The sequence below is a fragment of the Rhinatrema bivittatum genome, chromosome 8 (genome assembly GCF_901001135.1).
Source record: "Rhinatrema bivittatum chromosome 8, aRhiBiv1.1, whole genome shotgun sequence".
Classification (NCBI taxonomy): Eukaryota; Metazoa; Chordata; class Amphibia; order Gymnophiona; family Rhinatrematidae; genus Rhinatrema; species Rhinatrema bivittatum.
The window spans coordinates 268,162,660-268,176,591 of record NC_042622.1 but is presented as its reverse complement, the minus strand read 5'-3'; the positions used below and the strand labels follow the sequence as shown (position 1 = coordinate 268,176,591).

At 50.9% G+C, this 13,932-nt stretch overlaps 1 protein-coding gene across 3 annotated transcripts in view; it reads left to right on the top strand.

The window, feature by feature from the left end:
• The window catches only part of CERS4 (ceramide synthase 4), a 183,451-nt gene extending 170,898 nt beyond the window's left edge, over window positions 1-12,553 (top strand). For all 3 annotated transcript variants that reach the window (XM_029610800.1, XM_029610801.1, XM_029610799.1), the window contains 3 exons: window positions 5,889-5,995; window positions 6,753-6,909; window positions 7,466-12,553. In XM_029610800.1, coding sequence (XP_029466660.1) covers window positions 5,889-5,995; window positions 6,753-6,909; window positions 7,466-7,648 — 447 coding nt within the window. In that variant the 3' untranslated portion in view covers window positions 7,649-12,553. The remainder of the gene's footprint in view (window positions 1-5,888; window positions 5,996-6,752; window positions 6,910-7,465) is intronic.
• Window positions 12,554-13,932: the final 1,379 nt, after the last annotated feature.

The following is a 13,932-nucleotide window of genomic DNA, read 5'->3' as shown; positions in this document are numbered from 1 at the left end:
TGCTACAGTGCAGTCACTGCACCCAGAGTGTGCACTCCCTGACCTCCCATCTTACAGTGCAGTCACTGCACCCAGAGTGTGCGCTCCCTGACCTCCCATCTTACAGTGCAGTCACTGCACCCAGAGTATGCGCTCCCTGACCTCCCATCTTACAGTGCATTCACTGCACCCAGAGTGTGCGCTCCCTGACCTCCCATGCTACAGTGCAGTCACTGCACCCAGAGTGTGCACTCCCTGACCTCCCATCTTACAGTGCCGTCACTGCACCCAGAGTGTGCGCTCCCTGACCTCCCATCTTACAGTGCAGTCACTGCACCCAGATTGTGCGCTCCCTGACCTCCCATCTTACAGTGCATTCACTGCACCCAGAGTGTGCACTCCCTGACCTCCCATCTTACAGTGCAATCACTGCACCCAGAGTGTGTTCTCCCTGACCTCCCATCTTACAGTGCAGTCACTGCACCCAGAGTGTGTGCTCCCTGACCTCCCATCTTACAGTGCCGTCACTGCACCCAGAGTGTGCTCTCCCTGACCTCCCATCTTACAGTGCCGTCACTGCACCCAGAGTGTGTTCTCCCTGACCTCCCATCTTACAGTGCAGTCACTGCACCCAGAGTGTGTTCTCCCTGACCTCCCATCTTACAGTGCAGTCACTGCACCCAGAGTGTGTGCTCCCTGACCTCCCATCTTACAGTGCCATCACTGCACCCAGAGTGTGCTCTCCCTGACCTCCCATCTTATAGTGCAATCACTGCACCCAGAGTGTGTTCTCCCTGACCTCCCATCTTACAGTGCAGTCACTGCACCCAGAGTGTGTGCTCCCTGACCTCCCATCTTACAGTGCAGTCACTGCACCCAGAGTGTGCTCTCCCTGACCTCCCATCTTACAGTGCCGTCACTGCACCCAGAGTGTGTTCTCCCTGACCTCCCATCTTACAGTGCCATCACTGCACCCAGAGTGTGCTCTCCCTGACCTCCCATGTTACAGTGCAGTCACTGCACCCAGAGTGTGTGCTCCCTGACCTCCCATCTTACAGTGCCATCACTGCACCCAGAGTGTGTGCTCCCAGACCTCCCATCTTACAGTGCCGTCACTGCACCCAGAGTGTGTGCTCCCAGACCTCCCATCTTACAGTGCAGTCACTGCACCCAGAGTGTGCTCTCCCTGACCTCCCAAGTTACAGTGCAGTCACTGCACCCAGAGTGTGTGCTCCCTGACCTCCCATCATACAGTGCAGTCACTGCACCCAGAGTGTGCTCTCCCTGACCTCCCATCTTACAGTGCAGTCACTGCACCCAGAGTGTGTGCTCCCTGACCTCCCATCATACAGTGCAGTCACTGCACCCAGAGTGTGTGCTCCCTGTCCTCCCATCTTACAGTGCAGTCACTGCACCCAGAGTGTGTGCTCCCTGACCTCCCATCATACAGTGCAGTCACTGCACCCAGAGTGTGTGCTCCCTGTCCTCCCATCATACAGTGCAGTCACTGCACCCTGAGTGTGCTCTCCCTGACCTCCCATCTTACAGTGCAGTCACTGCACCCAGAGTGTGCTCTCCCTGACCTCCCATCTTACAGTGCAGTCACTGCACCCAGAGTGTGTGCTCCCTGACCTCCCATCTTACAGTGCAGTCACTGCACCCAGAGTGTGCACTCCCTGACCTCCCATCTTACAGTGCAGTCACTGCACCCAGAGTGTGCTCTCCCTGACCTCCCATCTTACAGTGCAGTCACTGCACCCAGAGTGTGTGCTCCCTGACCTCCCATCTTACAGTGCAGTCACTGCACCCAGAGTGTGCACTCCCTGACCTCCCATGCTACAGTGCAGTCACTGCACCCAGAGTGTGTGCTCCCTGACCTCCCATCTTACAGTGCAGTCACTGCACCCAGAGTGTGCACTCCCTGACCTCCCATCTTACAGTGCAGTCACTGCACCCAGAGTGTGCTCCCTGACCTCCCATCTTACAGTGCAGTCACTGCACCCAGAGTGTGCACTCCCTGACCTCCCATCTTACAGTGCAGTCACTGCACCCAAAGTGTGCACTCCCTGACCTCCCATGCTACAGTGCAGTCACTGCACCCAGAGTGTGCACTCCCTGACCTCCCATCTTACAGTGCAGTCACTGCACCCAGAGTGTGCGCTCCCTGACCTCCCATCTTACAGTGCAGTCACTGCACCCAGAGTGTGCGCTCCCTGACCTCCCATCTTACAGTGCAGTCACTGCACCCAGAGTGTGCACTCCCTGACCTCCCATCTTACAGTGCAGTCACTGCACCCAGAGTGTGCGCTCCCTGACCTCCCATGCTACAGTGCAGTTACTACACACAGAGTGTGCTCCCTGACCTCCCATCTTACAGTGCCGTCACTGCACCCAGAGTGTGCTCCCTGACCTCCCATCTTACAGTGCAGTCACTGCACCCAGAGTGTGCACTCCCTGACCTCCCATCTTACAGTGCAGTCACTGCACCCAGAGTGTGCACTCCCTGACCTCCCATGCTACAGTGCAGTCACTGCACCCAGAGTGTGCACTCCCTGACCTCCCATCTTACAGTGCAGTCACTGCACCCAGAGTGTGCGCTCCCTGACCTCCCATCTTACAGTGCAGTCACTGCACCCAGAGTGTGCGCTCCCTGACCTCCCATCTTACAGTGCATTCACTGCACCCAGAGTGTGCGCTCCCTGACCTCCCATCCTACAGTGCAGTCACTGCACCCAGAGTGTGCACTCCCTGACCTCCCATCTTACAGTGCAGTCACTGCACCCAGAGTGTGCGCTCCCTGACCTCCCATCTTACAGTGCAGTCACTGCACCCAGAGTGTGCGCTCCCTGACCTCCCATCTTACAGTGCATTCACTGCACCCAGAGTGTGCGCTCCCTGACCTCCCATGCTACAGTGCAGTCACTGCACCCAGAGTGTGCACTCCCTGACCTCCCATCTTACAGTGCAGTCACTGCACCCAGAGTGTGCGCTCCCTGACCTCCCATCTTACAGTGCAGTCACTGCACCCAGAGTGTGCGCTCCCTGACCTCCCATCTTACAGTGCATTCACTGCACCCAGAGTGTGCGCTCCCTGACCTCCCATGCTACAGTGCAGTCACTGCACCCAGAGTGTGCGCTCCCTGACCTCCCATCTTACAGTGCAGTCACTGCACCCAGAGTGTGCGCTCCCTGACCTCCCATCTTACAGTGCAGTCACTGCACCCAGAGTGTGCGCTCCCTGACCTCCCATCTTACAGTGCAGTCACTGCACCCAGAGTGTGCGCTCCCTGACCTCCCATCTTACAGTGCATTCACTGCACCCAGAGTGTGCGCTCCCTGACCTCCCATGCTACAGTGCAGTCAGTGCACCCAGAGTGTGCGCTCCCTGACCTCCCATGCTACAGTGCAGTCACTGCACCCAGAGTGTGCGCTCCCTGACCTCCCATCTTACAGTGCAGTCACTGCACCCAGAGTGTGCGCTCCCTGACCTCCCATCTTACAGTGCAGTCACTGCACCCAGAGTGTGCGCTCCCTGACCTCCCATCTTACAGTGCATTCACTGCACCCAGAGTGTGCGCTCCCTGACCTCCCATGCTACAGTGCAGTTACTACACACAGAGTGTGCGCTCCCTGACCTCCCATGCTACAGTGCAGTTACTACACACAGAGGGGTAGACTTTTTAAAAAAGCGCGATCGCGTACTTTTGTTGGCGCACCAGGCGCCAACAAAAGTACGCTGGATTTTATAAGATACGCGCGTAGCCGCGCGTATCTTATAAAATCCGGTATCGGCGCGCGCAAGGCTGCCGAAATCGGAGCGGCCTCGGAGGGAACTTTCTTTCACCCTCCCCTCACCTTCCCCTCCCTTCCCCTACCTAACCCAGCCCCCCGGCCCTATCTAACCCCCCCCCCATTACCTTTATCCATGGATTTTTGCCTCCATGGTGGCCAAAGCCCCTTTGAAATTACCCTGGCGCCGAAAAAGGACTCAGTTTCTGCTATGCTCTTTGCCGCTGCGCGACACGTTGCTCCATCTCGCAAACGGCGGTTAAACGTCGCGACGGCTGCCCGGCGCCTACCTCGTCGCTCCGACGCGGGGGGCACCCCGGCTTGTTCCAAGCTCCATATACTGAGGAGCGCATCGCACGTTGTTTCATTCAGATTGCTTCGTCCTAGTGAGAGGTATTACAGAATATTCGGGGCCTCTTTCGAGTGAATCTCCCTGTATATTTAAATGAGCTCAAAAGCATCGGGCGTCCAGGAGACGTGGCTTGCGTGCCCACAACAGCATGGGGTGCCCAGAACCTGCACCAGCAGCTGATCTGACTACAGCTCCCTCCCCACCCCCCAACTCTGGCCCAATGGGCCAAGCGTCCAGGTCGGACCTGGGATCCTCTACGTGAAATAGTGCATTCTGAGGTCTCTGTCTTAAAACAGTGCTTGCCAGACTCCAAATCCCCTCTGCAGGCCAAGAACCCCTGCCAGAGCCCCTCCTCCGCAGGGCTCTTCCCAATCGGTCCTTTTCACTGACACCTATTAGTGAAAGGACCAATCCCCTTTCAGGACAACCTTCTGGAAAGGTATTGGTCCTTTCACTGACATGTGACAGTGAGGGGACCAATCGGCAGTAAGCGAAGGAGTGAACAAATGAATATTAAGTGCCCAACACTCCCAGGCCTCTGGTGTTATAAAATGTGCATTCCCAGACTTCCCATGCTACAGTGCAGTTATTTCACACAGACTGTGCACTCCCAGACCTACAACAGTGCTATAATGCAGTGACTGCACACAGAGTGTGTGCTCCCAGATCTTCCCTGTTATAGTGTGGTCACTATATCCCCAATCTGTGCTCTCAGATCTCGTGTGGTATGGTGGAGTAACTGCACTGGGACGGCATGCCTCTATATCTGTCTGCACCCAGACTGTGCGCTCCCTGACCTTCATGTATCCAGACTGTGCACTCCCAGACCTACAACAGTGCTATAATGCAGTGACTGCACACAGAGTGTGTGCTCCCTGACCTTCATGCAGCCAGACTGTGCACTCCCAGACCTACAACAGTGCTATAATGCAGTGACTGCACACAGAGTGTGTGCTCCCAGATCTTCCCTGTTATAGTGTGGTCACTATATCCCCAATCTGTGCTCCCAGATCTCGTGTGGTATGGTGGAGTAACTGCACTGGGACGGCATGCCTCCATATCTGTCTGCACCCAGACTGTGCGCTCCCTGACCTTCATGTATCCAGACTGTGCACTCCCAGACCTACAACAGTGCTATAATGCAGTGACTGCACACAGAGTGTGTGCTCCCAGATCTTCCCTGTTATAGTGTGGTCACTATATCCCCAATCTGTGCTCTCAGATCTCGTGTGGTATGGTGGAGTAACTGCACTGGGACGGCATGCCTCCATATCTGTCTGCACCCAGACTGTGCGCTCCCTGACCTTCATGTATCCAGACTGTGCACTCCCAGACCTACAACAGTGCTATAATGCAGTGACTGCACACAGAGTGTGTGCTCCCTGACCTTCATGCAGCCAGATTGTGCACTCCCAGACCTACAACAGTGCTATAATGCAGTGACTGCACACAGAGTGTGTGCTCCCTGACCTTCATGCATCCAGACTGTGATCTCCCAGACCTACAACAGTGCTATAATGCAGTGACTGCACACAGAGTGTGTGCTCCCTGACCTTCATGTATCCAGACTGTGCACTCCCAGACCTGTCTGCACTCACGCCTGTTCACCCGCAGATGTGCCTGCACCTTGACTGTGCACTCCTAGATCTATCTGCTTGCAGACTATGTGCTCCCTGACCTTCATGCATCCAGCCTGTGCATGCCTAGATCTGTCTGCATCCAAACTGTGATCTCCCAGACCTGACTTGCTGTGTTTTCCTCCTCACAGTTAGCAAAGATGTTTAATTACACCAAGTGGAAGCGCGTCTGTGATGTGCTGTTCATCTTCTTTGCTTTGATTTTTATCATCACCCGCTTGATCCTCCTCCCCAGCAGGTGAGTCCCGCATTGGGCTTTTATCTTTATCAAATCGTAATGTTCTCCACCTTCAGTCTCTTCTCAGTCTCTCTTCTAGCCCCCCCAGGGATCCCTTCTGTACAGGATACATTTTGGGTCTTGGCTGGAAGGGAGACACAGCCGTTCCTTTCCCCCTGAGATTCCCCCTTGGAGGAAGCAGGAGGAGGATAATGGAAATAGGTGAAGTTACTAGGGAGCATGAGGTCGGAGGCTTCTCTGCCGCTGACGCTCTGTGTCTCCTGACGGCACGTCACTTTGGGGGTTACTGTTCAGTAACAAGACCAGCTGAAATCTCCACTGGTTAGGTTTTAGCCAGCTAGATTTAAATGAAGTTTTAGATACAACCTCGTGGGGGGGCTCGATTTCTCGATTAGCCAGCTAGATCCCACTGAAATTCCCACCCCCGCAGCTCTGTTTATCTCTGCCAGTTCTAATCCCAGCTCTGCCGCTGACTCTTAACTATATTTTTGTTGTTGAACAGTCGGCAGACTGAAGCCCAGAAGCAGGGCTAGCACCTCCCATTCTTTCCTTAGGCAGACAAAAGGAGCCGTGGGTGGGAACCCCCCCCCCCCCCCCCCCAGCTCGTTCACTGCATCCCTTCCCTGGCTTGATGCCCATACGAAACCGAGGAGGCGGCAAGGGCTGTTCACGTCCAGCCGGAAAGAATTTAAGCTGGTGGGAGGCTGAGGGGAAGATGGGCTGCAGCCTTCTCACCTGCTTTCTTGGTCTCTCGCAGGGTGATTTATAGCACCTACTACTACTCCATGGAAATCTTCCAGCCCTTCTTCGGGTACTATTTTTTCAACGCTCTTCTGATGATTCTGCAGCTGCTCCATGTCTTCTGGGCTTATCTTATCCTGCGCATGGTCTACAGATTCACCTTTGTTGGCACGGTAAGTGTCGCTCATCAAACGCCCTGCCCTCCCAAGATCCTATCCTGGCTGGATATTTTATTTACCTGTCCCAAGGCATAATATGCGTGTTCCTTCTATGAGATAGTAGAGAATGTGTGGAAGGGCTGAGTGTTCCTATAATGCATCTCCCATGAATGTATGGCGCATTATTTTATTTGAATGCATTATTTATTATTTTATTTCATCTCATGATTTTACTTTGAATGTATTTTTTTATTATGAATGTTTTATGTTTTTTTTTATTATGACTGTTTTTTTGTTTATCGTCTAGACTTTTAAGTGTTAGGCGATTCATAAATTTTAATAAATGTAAAATGTAAATGTAAATATAGAACATGGACTGTGTGTTTGGACTGAGTGTTCCTGTGATACATCTGCCTGCCACGAGAGAACAGAGACTGTGGAAGGATGGAGTGCAGCTTTAACAGTAAATGAGCATTCAAAGCAAGATTAGACCCGCCAGATTTATCTGGGGTCCTGTTCCTGGATTTTAATACCTTATTGTTGGTGCCATTCTCTCCTGCACCCCCCACAGATCGAGAAAGACGTAAGAAGCGATGCAGAGGAAAGTGATGACATCATTAGCGCCAACGAGGAAGAGAAGCCAAGGAAGAAAAATGGGACCGTCGGCTTCCAGAGTGCGACCAGCAATGGCCTGGTCACAGATTGGCAAATGAATGCCGCTCGGCTCACAAATGGCCATTCCAAACTCAGCTAGCCACCCGTCGCTCCCTCCTTGGCACACAGGCCTACCCGGACACCCCCCCCCCCCCCCCCCATGCTACCTGCAAGGATGGTGCACCTGAGCAGATTCCTTGATTGTCTGCCCCAGGACTGGTTGCCTCTGTGGTACAAAACAGTGCTCCCTTTTTCCATCACTTGAGATATTGTCGCCTAATCACAGCTCCACATGTGACTGTAAGAAGGAAAGGGCGTGGTCACCTTGGCAGGGGTGGCGTCTGTCTGCATGGCGTATGACGCTGCTCTGGCCTTCGGAAAGAGCCGGCAGATCTTCACCGTGCTTGGTTCACTGCCCTGCAAAGCTGGAGACCGTAGCTCCACTTCCACCTCCACCACTCTCTCTGACCTCCAGCGAGGCGTTTACCCTTCCTCTGCTGAAGCAATGGATCACAGGACCCAGTAACCACGATACAACCTATACCACATGGACCAATGCGGTTTGTGTAGTTTTTTTTGCTCTTTTCCCTTTTGTCACACTCCATCTTTGACTCTACCCCTCAGCGGAGGCGCAACCTCGAATCTGCTCATTGACCACGAGGGGTGCCATGGCTGCCGTCAGCTGCCCTTCCTTCTTCTCGGTTCCTAAATGCATCACCTCCAAACATGCCCCCGACCCAACCAGCCCTAACGGAGAGGGAAGGGATGCAAACCCCGTTCCCTTTGCAGCACTGCAGCCTAAGGCAGGGAGCTGGCCCCAGGGTAGTGTGTATTTGTGACATTACGTGTGACCCTTATGAGCCTGACCGCTCCCACTGAAGGATTTCTGGGGGGGAACGGGCCTCGGATTTTCCCCCGCTTCTCCGGTCGACACAGTCTGTGGCCCAGCCGCTTTTTCAGAGAGATAATCAGTATTATCTAGGGTGCCTAAGCGGGGGGAGGACGTTTTCTGACTTGGTCCTGTCCGTGGGAGTCGCTTTTTTTTTTTTTCCTTGAGATTCCCGCGTCACTTTCCCTTGAGAGCACTCCTGTAAGTGGACGCGGATCAGCACAGACGTTTGAAACGTAGGTGCTGTGAAACGGCTCCGATCGCTGCCGGTCACTTGGCAGCTCTTCGTAGGCCAGGCTGCTTACTGGCTGCAATCCACACTATGCCCTTAAATAATTTCGTCATCTCCGCAATGTCGCCGAACTCTGACATCAAGGAACAGCATTCAAGCTCCGATATTTAAACCTTGCGGCTGGGACTGTTTTCAGATTATAAATCCCAGAAGTGTTTGCTCTCATTCCGTCTCGCCTCTCGGTCACCCCCCCACCCCCCCCTCTCCATTATTCTAATATCCGTTTGATAGAAGTCCAGTTTAATTCTATAAACTCGTGCATGCGATTTAATACAACGTTGTTCCGCAAAGGATTATGGGTAGGAGAGCAAACGCACCAGGGAATCAAAATGAAGAACGCTGTGCTGCGAAATAACTTAGTTTTTGGGTACTTGCCAGGTTCTTATGGCCTGGATTGGCCACTGTTGGAAACAGGATGCTGGGCTTGATGGACCCTTGGTCTGACCCAGTATGGCATTTTCTTATATTCTTATGTTCTTGTCTATGGTCCGTAAACTTGGCCATGGAGGTAATAAAGATTGCATTTTGTTATTTGGCTTATTACCTCCATGGCCAAGGATACAGACCGTATGCAAGGTTATTTCGCAGCACACCTTTTGTTTTTTTCATTTTGATACAATGTCGTACCATCGAAACACTTAATTTTTTTTTTTTTTTTAGTGGTGACGCAGCTCCGATGTTCATCCCAGTGGATCCTCACCGGCCTCTTTGTTGCAGCCCTCACAGTCCAGTGTGGCGGTGTTTTTCTAAACTAAAGTTTCAGGGGCTCGTATAATTGCAAATAAGAAAAGTTAAGAAATGAGTAAGGAAAAAAAAACCCACCTTTTTGAATTACAAATTTGGAGGCCCCGTGATTCTAATATGGGCGTTTGAACAAACAGCTGTTGTTGTTGTTCGATGAAGTCAAAGCGATAAGAGCCCAGGGGAACGCAGTTCCTTTCTAGGCTCCTCTGCACGGTTGTTTTGAGAGTTAGTAAAGGTTGCAAGAGGTTTGGTGCATGGTTAATTTTACATAATTGAATCACAAGTCAGTAGCAGACTTTTTGGAAATAGGAGTTGACAACATACCGAGCGATGTAATTTTATGACACAACTTTAGGGGAGCAATGACAGGAAATGGAGTGGCTGGTTCGAGCTCGTGACAGGATGTGGCCCATGACGAGTGGCTGTGAAGCCACGTCAGGCCCCAACGTGACCTTGGGAAGACAGGAATTCGCAGGCTGAAAGGGGGTGGCTGCTCCCCCCCTTGTAAATGAACCCTGCCATCCTTGGCCGGTCGTGGAATTTAATTCCCTCTTTTTTTTTTTTTTTTTTTATATTTAACCTGCTTCCCTGTCATTGACACCCACAGCACGACTGGAACCGGGCAGCACTGGAGTCGCTGCGGGAACGTGGCTCCTTAGCTACATATGGAGAAAACGTGGTGATGTCATGGCAGGAAGCTGTCCCCCCATCTACGGAGCGGCGGCGATGTCCCCGTGTGATCTCACTGCGTCTCCTTCTTTGGGGCTGCACTGTGCATATTCGGAGACGCGGCGATATCCTCGCGAGAGTGCGTTTCCCCTGTTTGGACGCGGGGCCAGGCCATGGCAGGAATGAGAAATGGGTTTTCGTAGGTGGAGCGGCGGCGAGGTCCCTGCAGGAATTTCATGCCCGTGCTGACGTTAACAACGAACTTCTCACTGTCACAATACTATCTGCAAATATTTTAAAAGAATTTTTTTTTTTTTTTAAACACACAGACACAGTTTCAAACTCCCAGCCTCCTATGGTAACGCCCCCCCTTCCCGCTCCCTCTCAGAAGAGCCCCTGCTAAGATGAACTTTAGTCTCCATCCTGTAAAAAATTCAAGGCATGTCTCTGATCTTCTCCAGAGCCCCCTTTTGTAAACGATGCCAATGTTCGCCTGTATGACAGGGTGATGCTGGTTCTTCTTGGCTGAGCTGTGCTATTTCTCTGACTGCCAGGAGCAGCTGGCCGGCAACGCGACGGGACGGAGAGAAAACACAGCTGCTTCAGGCAGAAAAGAATTTGCCAGAAATTTCCTGTCCACGGTCATTTTTTTTTTTTTTTTTTAATAGACGTTTGGTACAACGGCAGAAATGGGTCAAGGAAGGCGACCCAGATAACCAAGAACAGACTCGTGGAGTATTAGAGCTCAAAGCCAGCTCTGTGTTCGAGTAATGCTCATCCCACAGGCAGACTGGGACTTGGGATCCAGTTTTTCCGAAGGAAATCCGGACTGCGAAGCCCAGAATTAGGTGCTGAAAGTTTGGCCTATGACGAAAGACTGACAGGTTAGGAGACGTCGTGGCTTCGAGACACGTCTGCCACTGACTCTGTGTGTGACCTTGGACAAGCCACTTTATCTCCCTAGGTCTCTGAAACCCAGTTGAGAAAAAAAAAAAAGGCATTTTTCTTAACCTTTCTGTTCCAATAATAAATTAAGTTTTGTTTTCACATCTAGAGATAGAATGGGATGACTCTTCTGTTTGTTCTTCTGACCTCACGTCTAGAAACCCTGTAATGTGTGAGGCTCACATTCCACCTGTTTCTATTAAATCTCCTCTAGATAACATTTGGTGAATCTTGTTTAACTGCTTTTAGAATGAAAGAGTTTAAAAATGACACTTTGTCTAAACGTTGATAACATGGCACCATCATATATGTCTTCTGGGGTAAAGTCAGTATTTGTTTGCAAAAGGCAAACTCAGCTAAGATAATCTCTCCCATACGCCTCAGCCATGGAGACCCTCAAAGAGGCAGAGAATGAGTAGCCCCAGTGAGCAGGTTAGCTTTAGGGCAGACACGGCCTTGGTAAATATAATACAGTTATGTGCATGTTGGTGATACACTGAGGTAGAAAGGGTGGGAGAACAGAAAAGGAGCCAAAGGCAATGAGCAAGACACCCACAGTTACAGTGTTGACCCACCGTGGTCTATCATTTCCGACTAAGGTCAACCAACTCAGTCACACTCTTGTCACATCATGGTCGGGTTCTCCCAGCCGTGGTCAACCAATCATAATCACAGTATTGTCAAACCGATGGCAGCCGTTCCCATCTCAGTATCAGTAACCAAAATGATAGTATTGTCGCAAACGTGGTTAGTCATTCACACAAGTTCAGCCAGTAACCACAGTCACAGTATTGGCCAAGAATCATCAATCATTTTGAACCAAGGTCAGCAAGCCCTGTCTCTGCCTGGTCAGCCACTCCCAGGCCTGAACACCTGCCACAGTCGTACCAGTTAAAGGATGTAGCATGTGTGCATTAACATACAGAGAAGGGCAACAAAGATGATTAGGCGTATGCAACAACTTCCATGTGAAGACTCGAAAACCTAGGATTCTTCTGGTTGGAGAAGAGATAATTTAGGGGCGATCTAGAGGTGTATATTCGTGAAAGATATGGAGAAAATAAATAGGGAACTCTTAGTCTCATAATGCAGAAATTAGCAGGCAGCTGTGAAAGTGGTAGTAGCAGATATATAAGGTTAGCTATTCCCAGCCAGGGTCATTAGCCACAGGGTCACAATCTCTGGTCACTCATTCCTCACCAACGTGATTTATGGTTGCAGTGGTGGGAGATTTCAACTTTCCTTAGATTGGCCTTTTGCTTTTTTTTTTTTATGGACTGAATGACTATGTTGAACATAAGACAGTCTGTATAATGATTGTATATTGCTGACTCTCTGCATGATTACAGGATAATTATATTTTGAGCCAGAAGCTGTACACAGATTGATGTGATTTATACTGGAAAGGATGAAATCTAGGCCTCATAGGTCGTATTATCTGAAATAAAAGCACGTCTGAAAAGGTTTATCAGTTATCCAGGTGTCCTTTTTCCAGTCTGTTTCCACCGTTGCAGGCTCCTCTTCCTCTTTCGCCAGTCTGTCCTGGTCCCTGACTTGCTCGTTCACAGGGGTTTCACCCTCACTATGCAGGACCATGGGAGACCAGGTGTCTGACCCCTGCAGCTGGCCCAAGATATTTCACGTCCAAGGTGAATTACGACTGAGAAAAGCAAAACTGAAAGTCGCTGTTGTCTTTCTCTGTGATTAACAATGCTGAGATTCTAATGCCTGCTATCCACTAAGATCGTAATATGCAAACATAAGATGGAGGAATCTCTGCCAGCACCATGCCTTTGAGTTCACAGGCTATTGCCTGGCTACGAGGGATTCAAAAATAGTTTTATGGGATGAGCAGGATTAACCAGGTAGACAAGATAAGCCAACTGATCTTTTGCTGAGATCATTCACTGTGTAACTAAGGACTAAGCAGATGTTATCCCTAGGGCTTTTGGGCACTGGTGACCAGAGTTGGCTCCCTGCATTCCCCCCATCCAGGCTCCCCTTCTGCTATTCATCCATTCGACCAAGGTAGCATGATGTAGACACACATCTAGGATCTGTGGCCCAGAGATGCTAGTATCCAAAACCAATGAAGAGTGGGTGACTCGCCAGAATGACGGCTACTGCCTGGAGTCAATACCCTTATTAAATAAACATACACAGGCTTACGGTGACTCCAACATCGCTCTAAGCTTCAACAGCAAGAGGAAATGTGGAAAAAAGGATTCACACTCACAAAGAGGGGAGTAGCTGGCTTGTTACGGCGGTTACTACCCCAAATCAAATAAGCCTGATACTTCACTTTCAATGCATATACAGCAAAGTTCTCTGATTCAACGGCAGGGGAGAAGAAAAACTGATACTTCACACATCCAGCAGAGCTCTCTGCTTCAACGGCAGGGGAGAAGAAAAGAGGGTTCGCACTCACAAAGCGGGGAGTAGCTGGCTTGTTACGGCGGTTACTACCCCAAACCAAATGTGCCTGATACTTCACTTTCGATGCATATCCAGCATGGCTCTCTGCTTCAACGGCATGGGAGAAGACTGATACTTCACGCATATCCAGCATAGCTCCCTGCTTCAACGGCAGGGGAGAAGAAAAACAACCAATAAGGGCTAATAACATAGTCTGGGTAAAACAAATAAGCATGGGTGCAGCTTGCTTATTGCGGCGGCTACTACCCCTAACGAATCAAGCTAGATATTTCACTTGGATGCAGCTCCATCACTGCTCTCTACATTAAAGGTGGGGGTGGAAGGGAAATAGAACCAAGAGCTAAGAGAAACAGATAAGTATGAGAGGAAATATGTGTGAAGCTTGCTGGGCAGACTAGATGGGCCATTT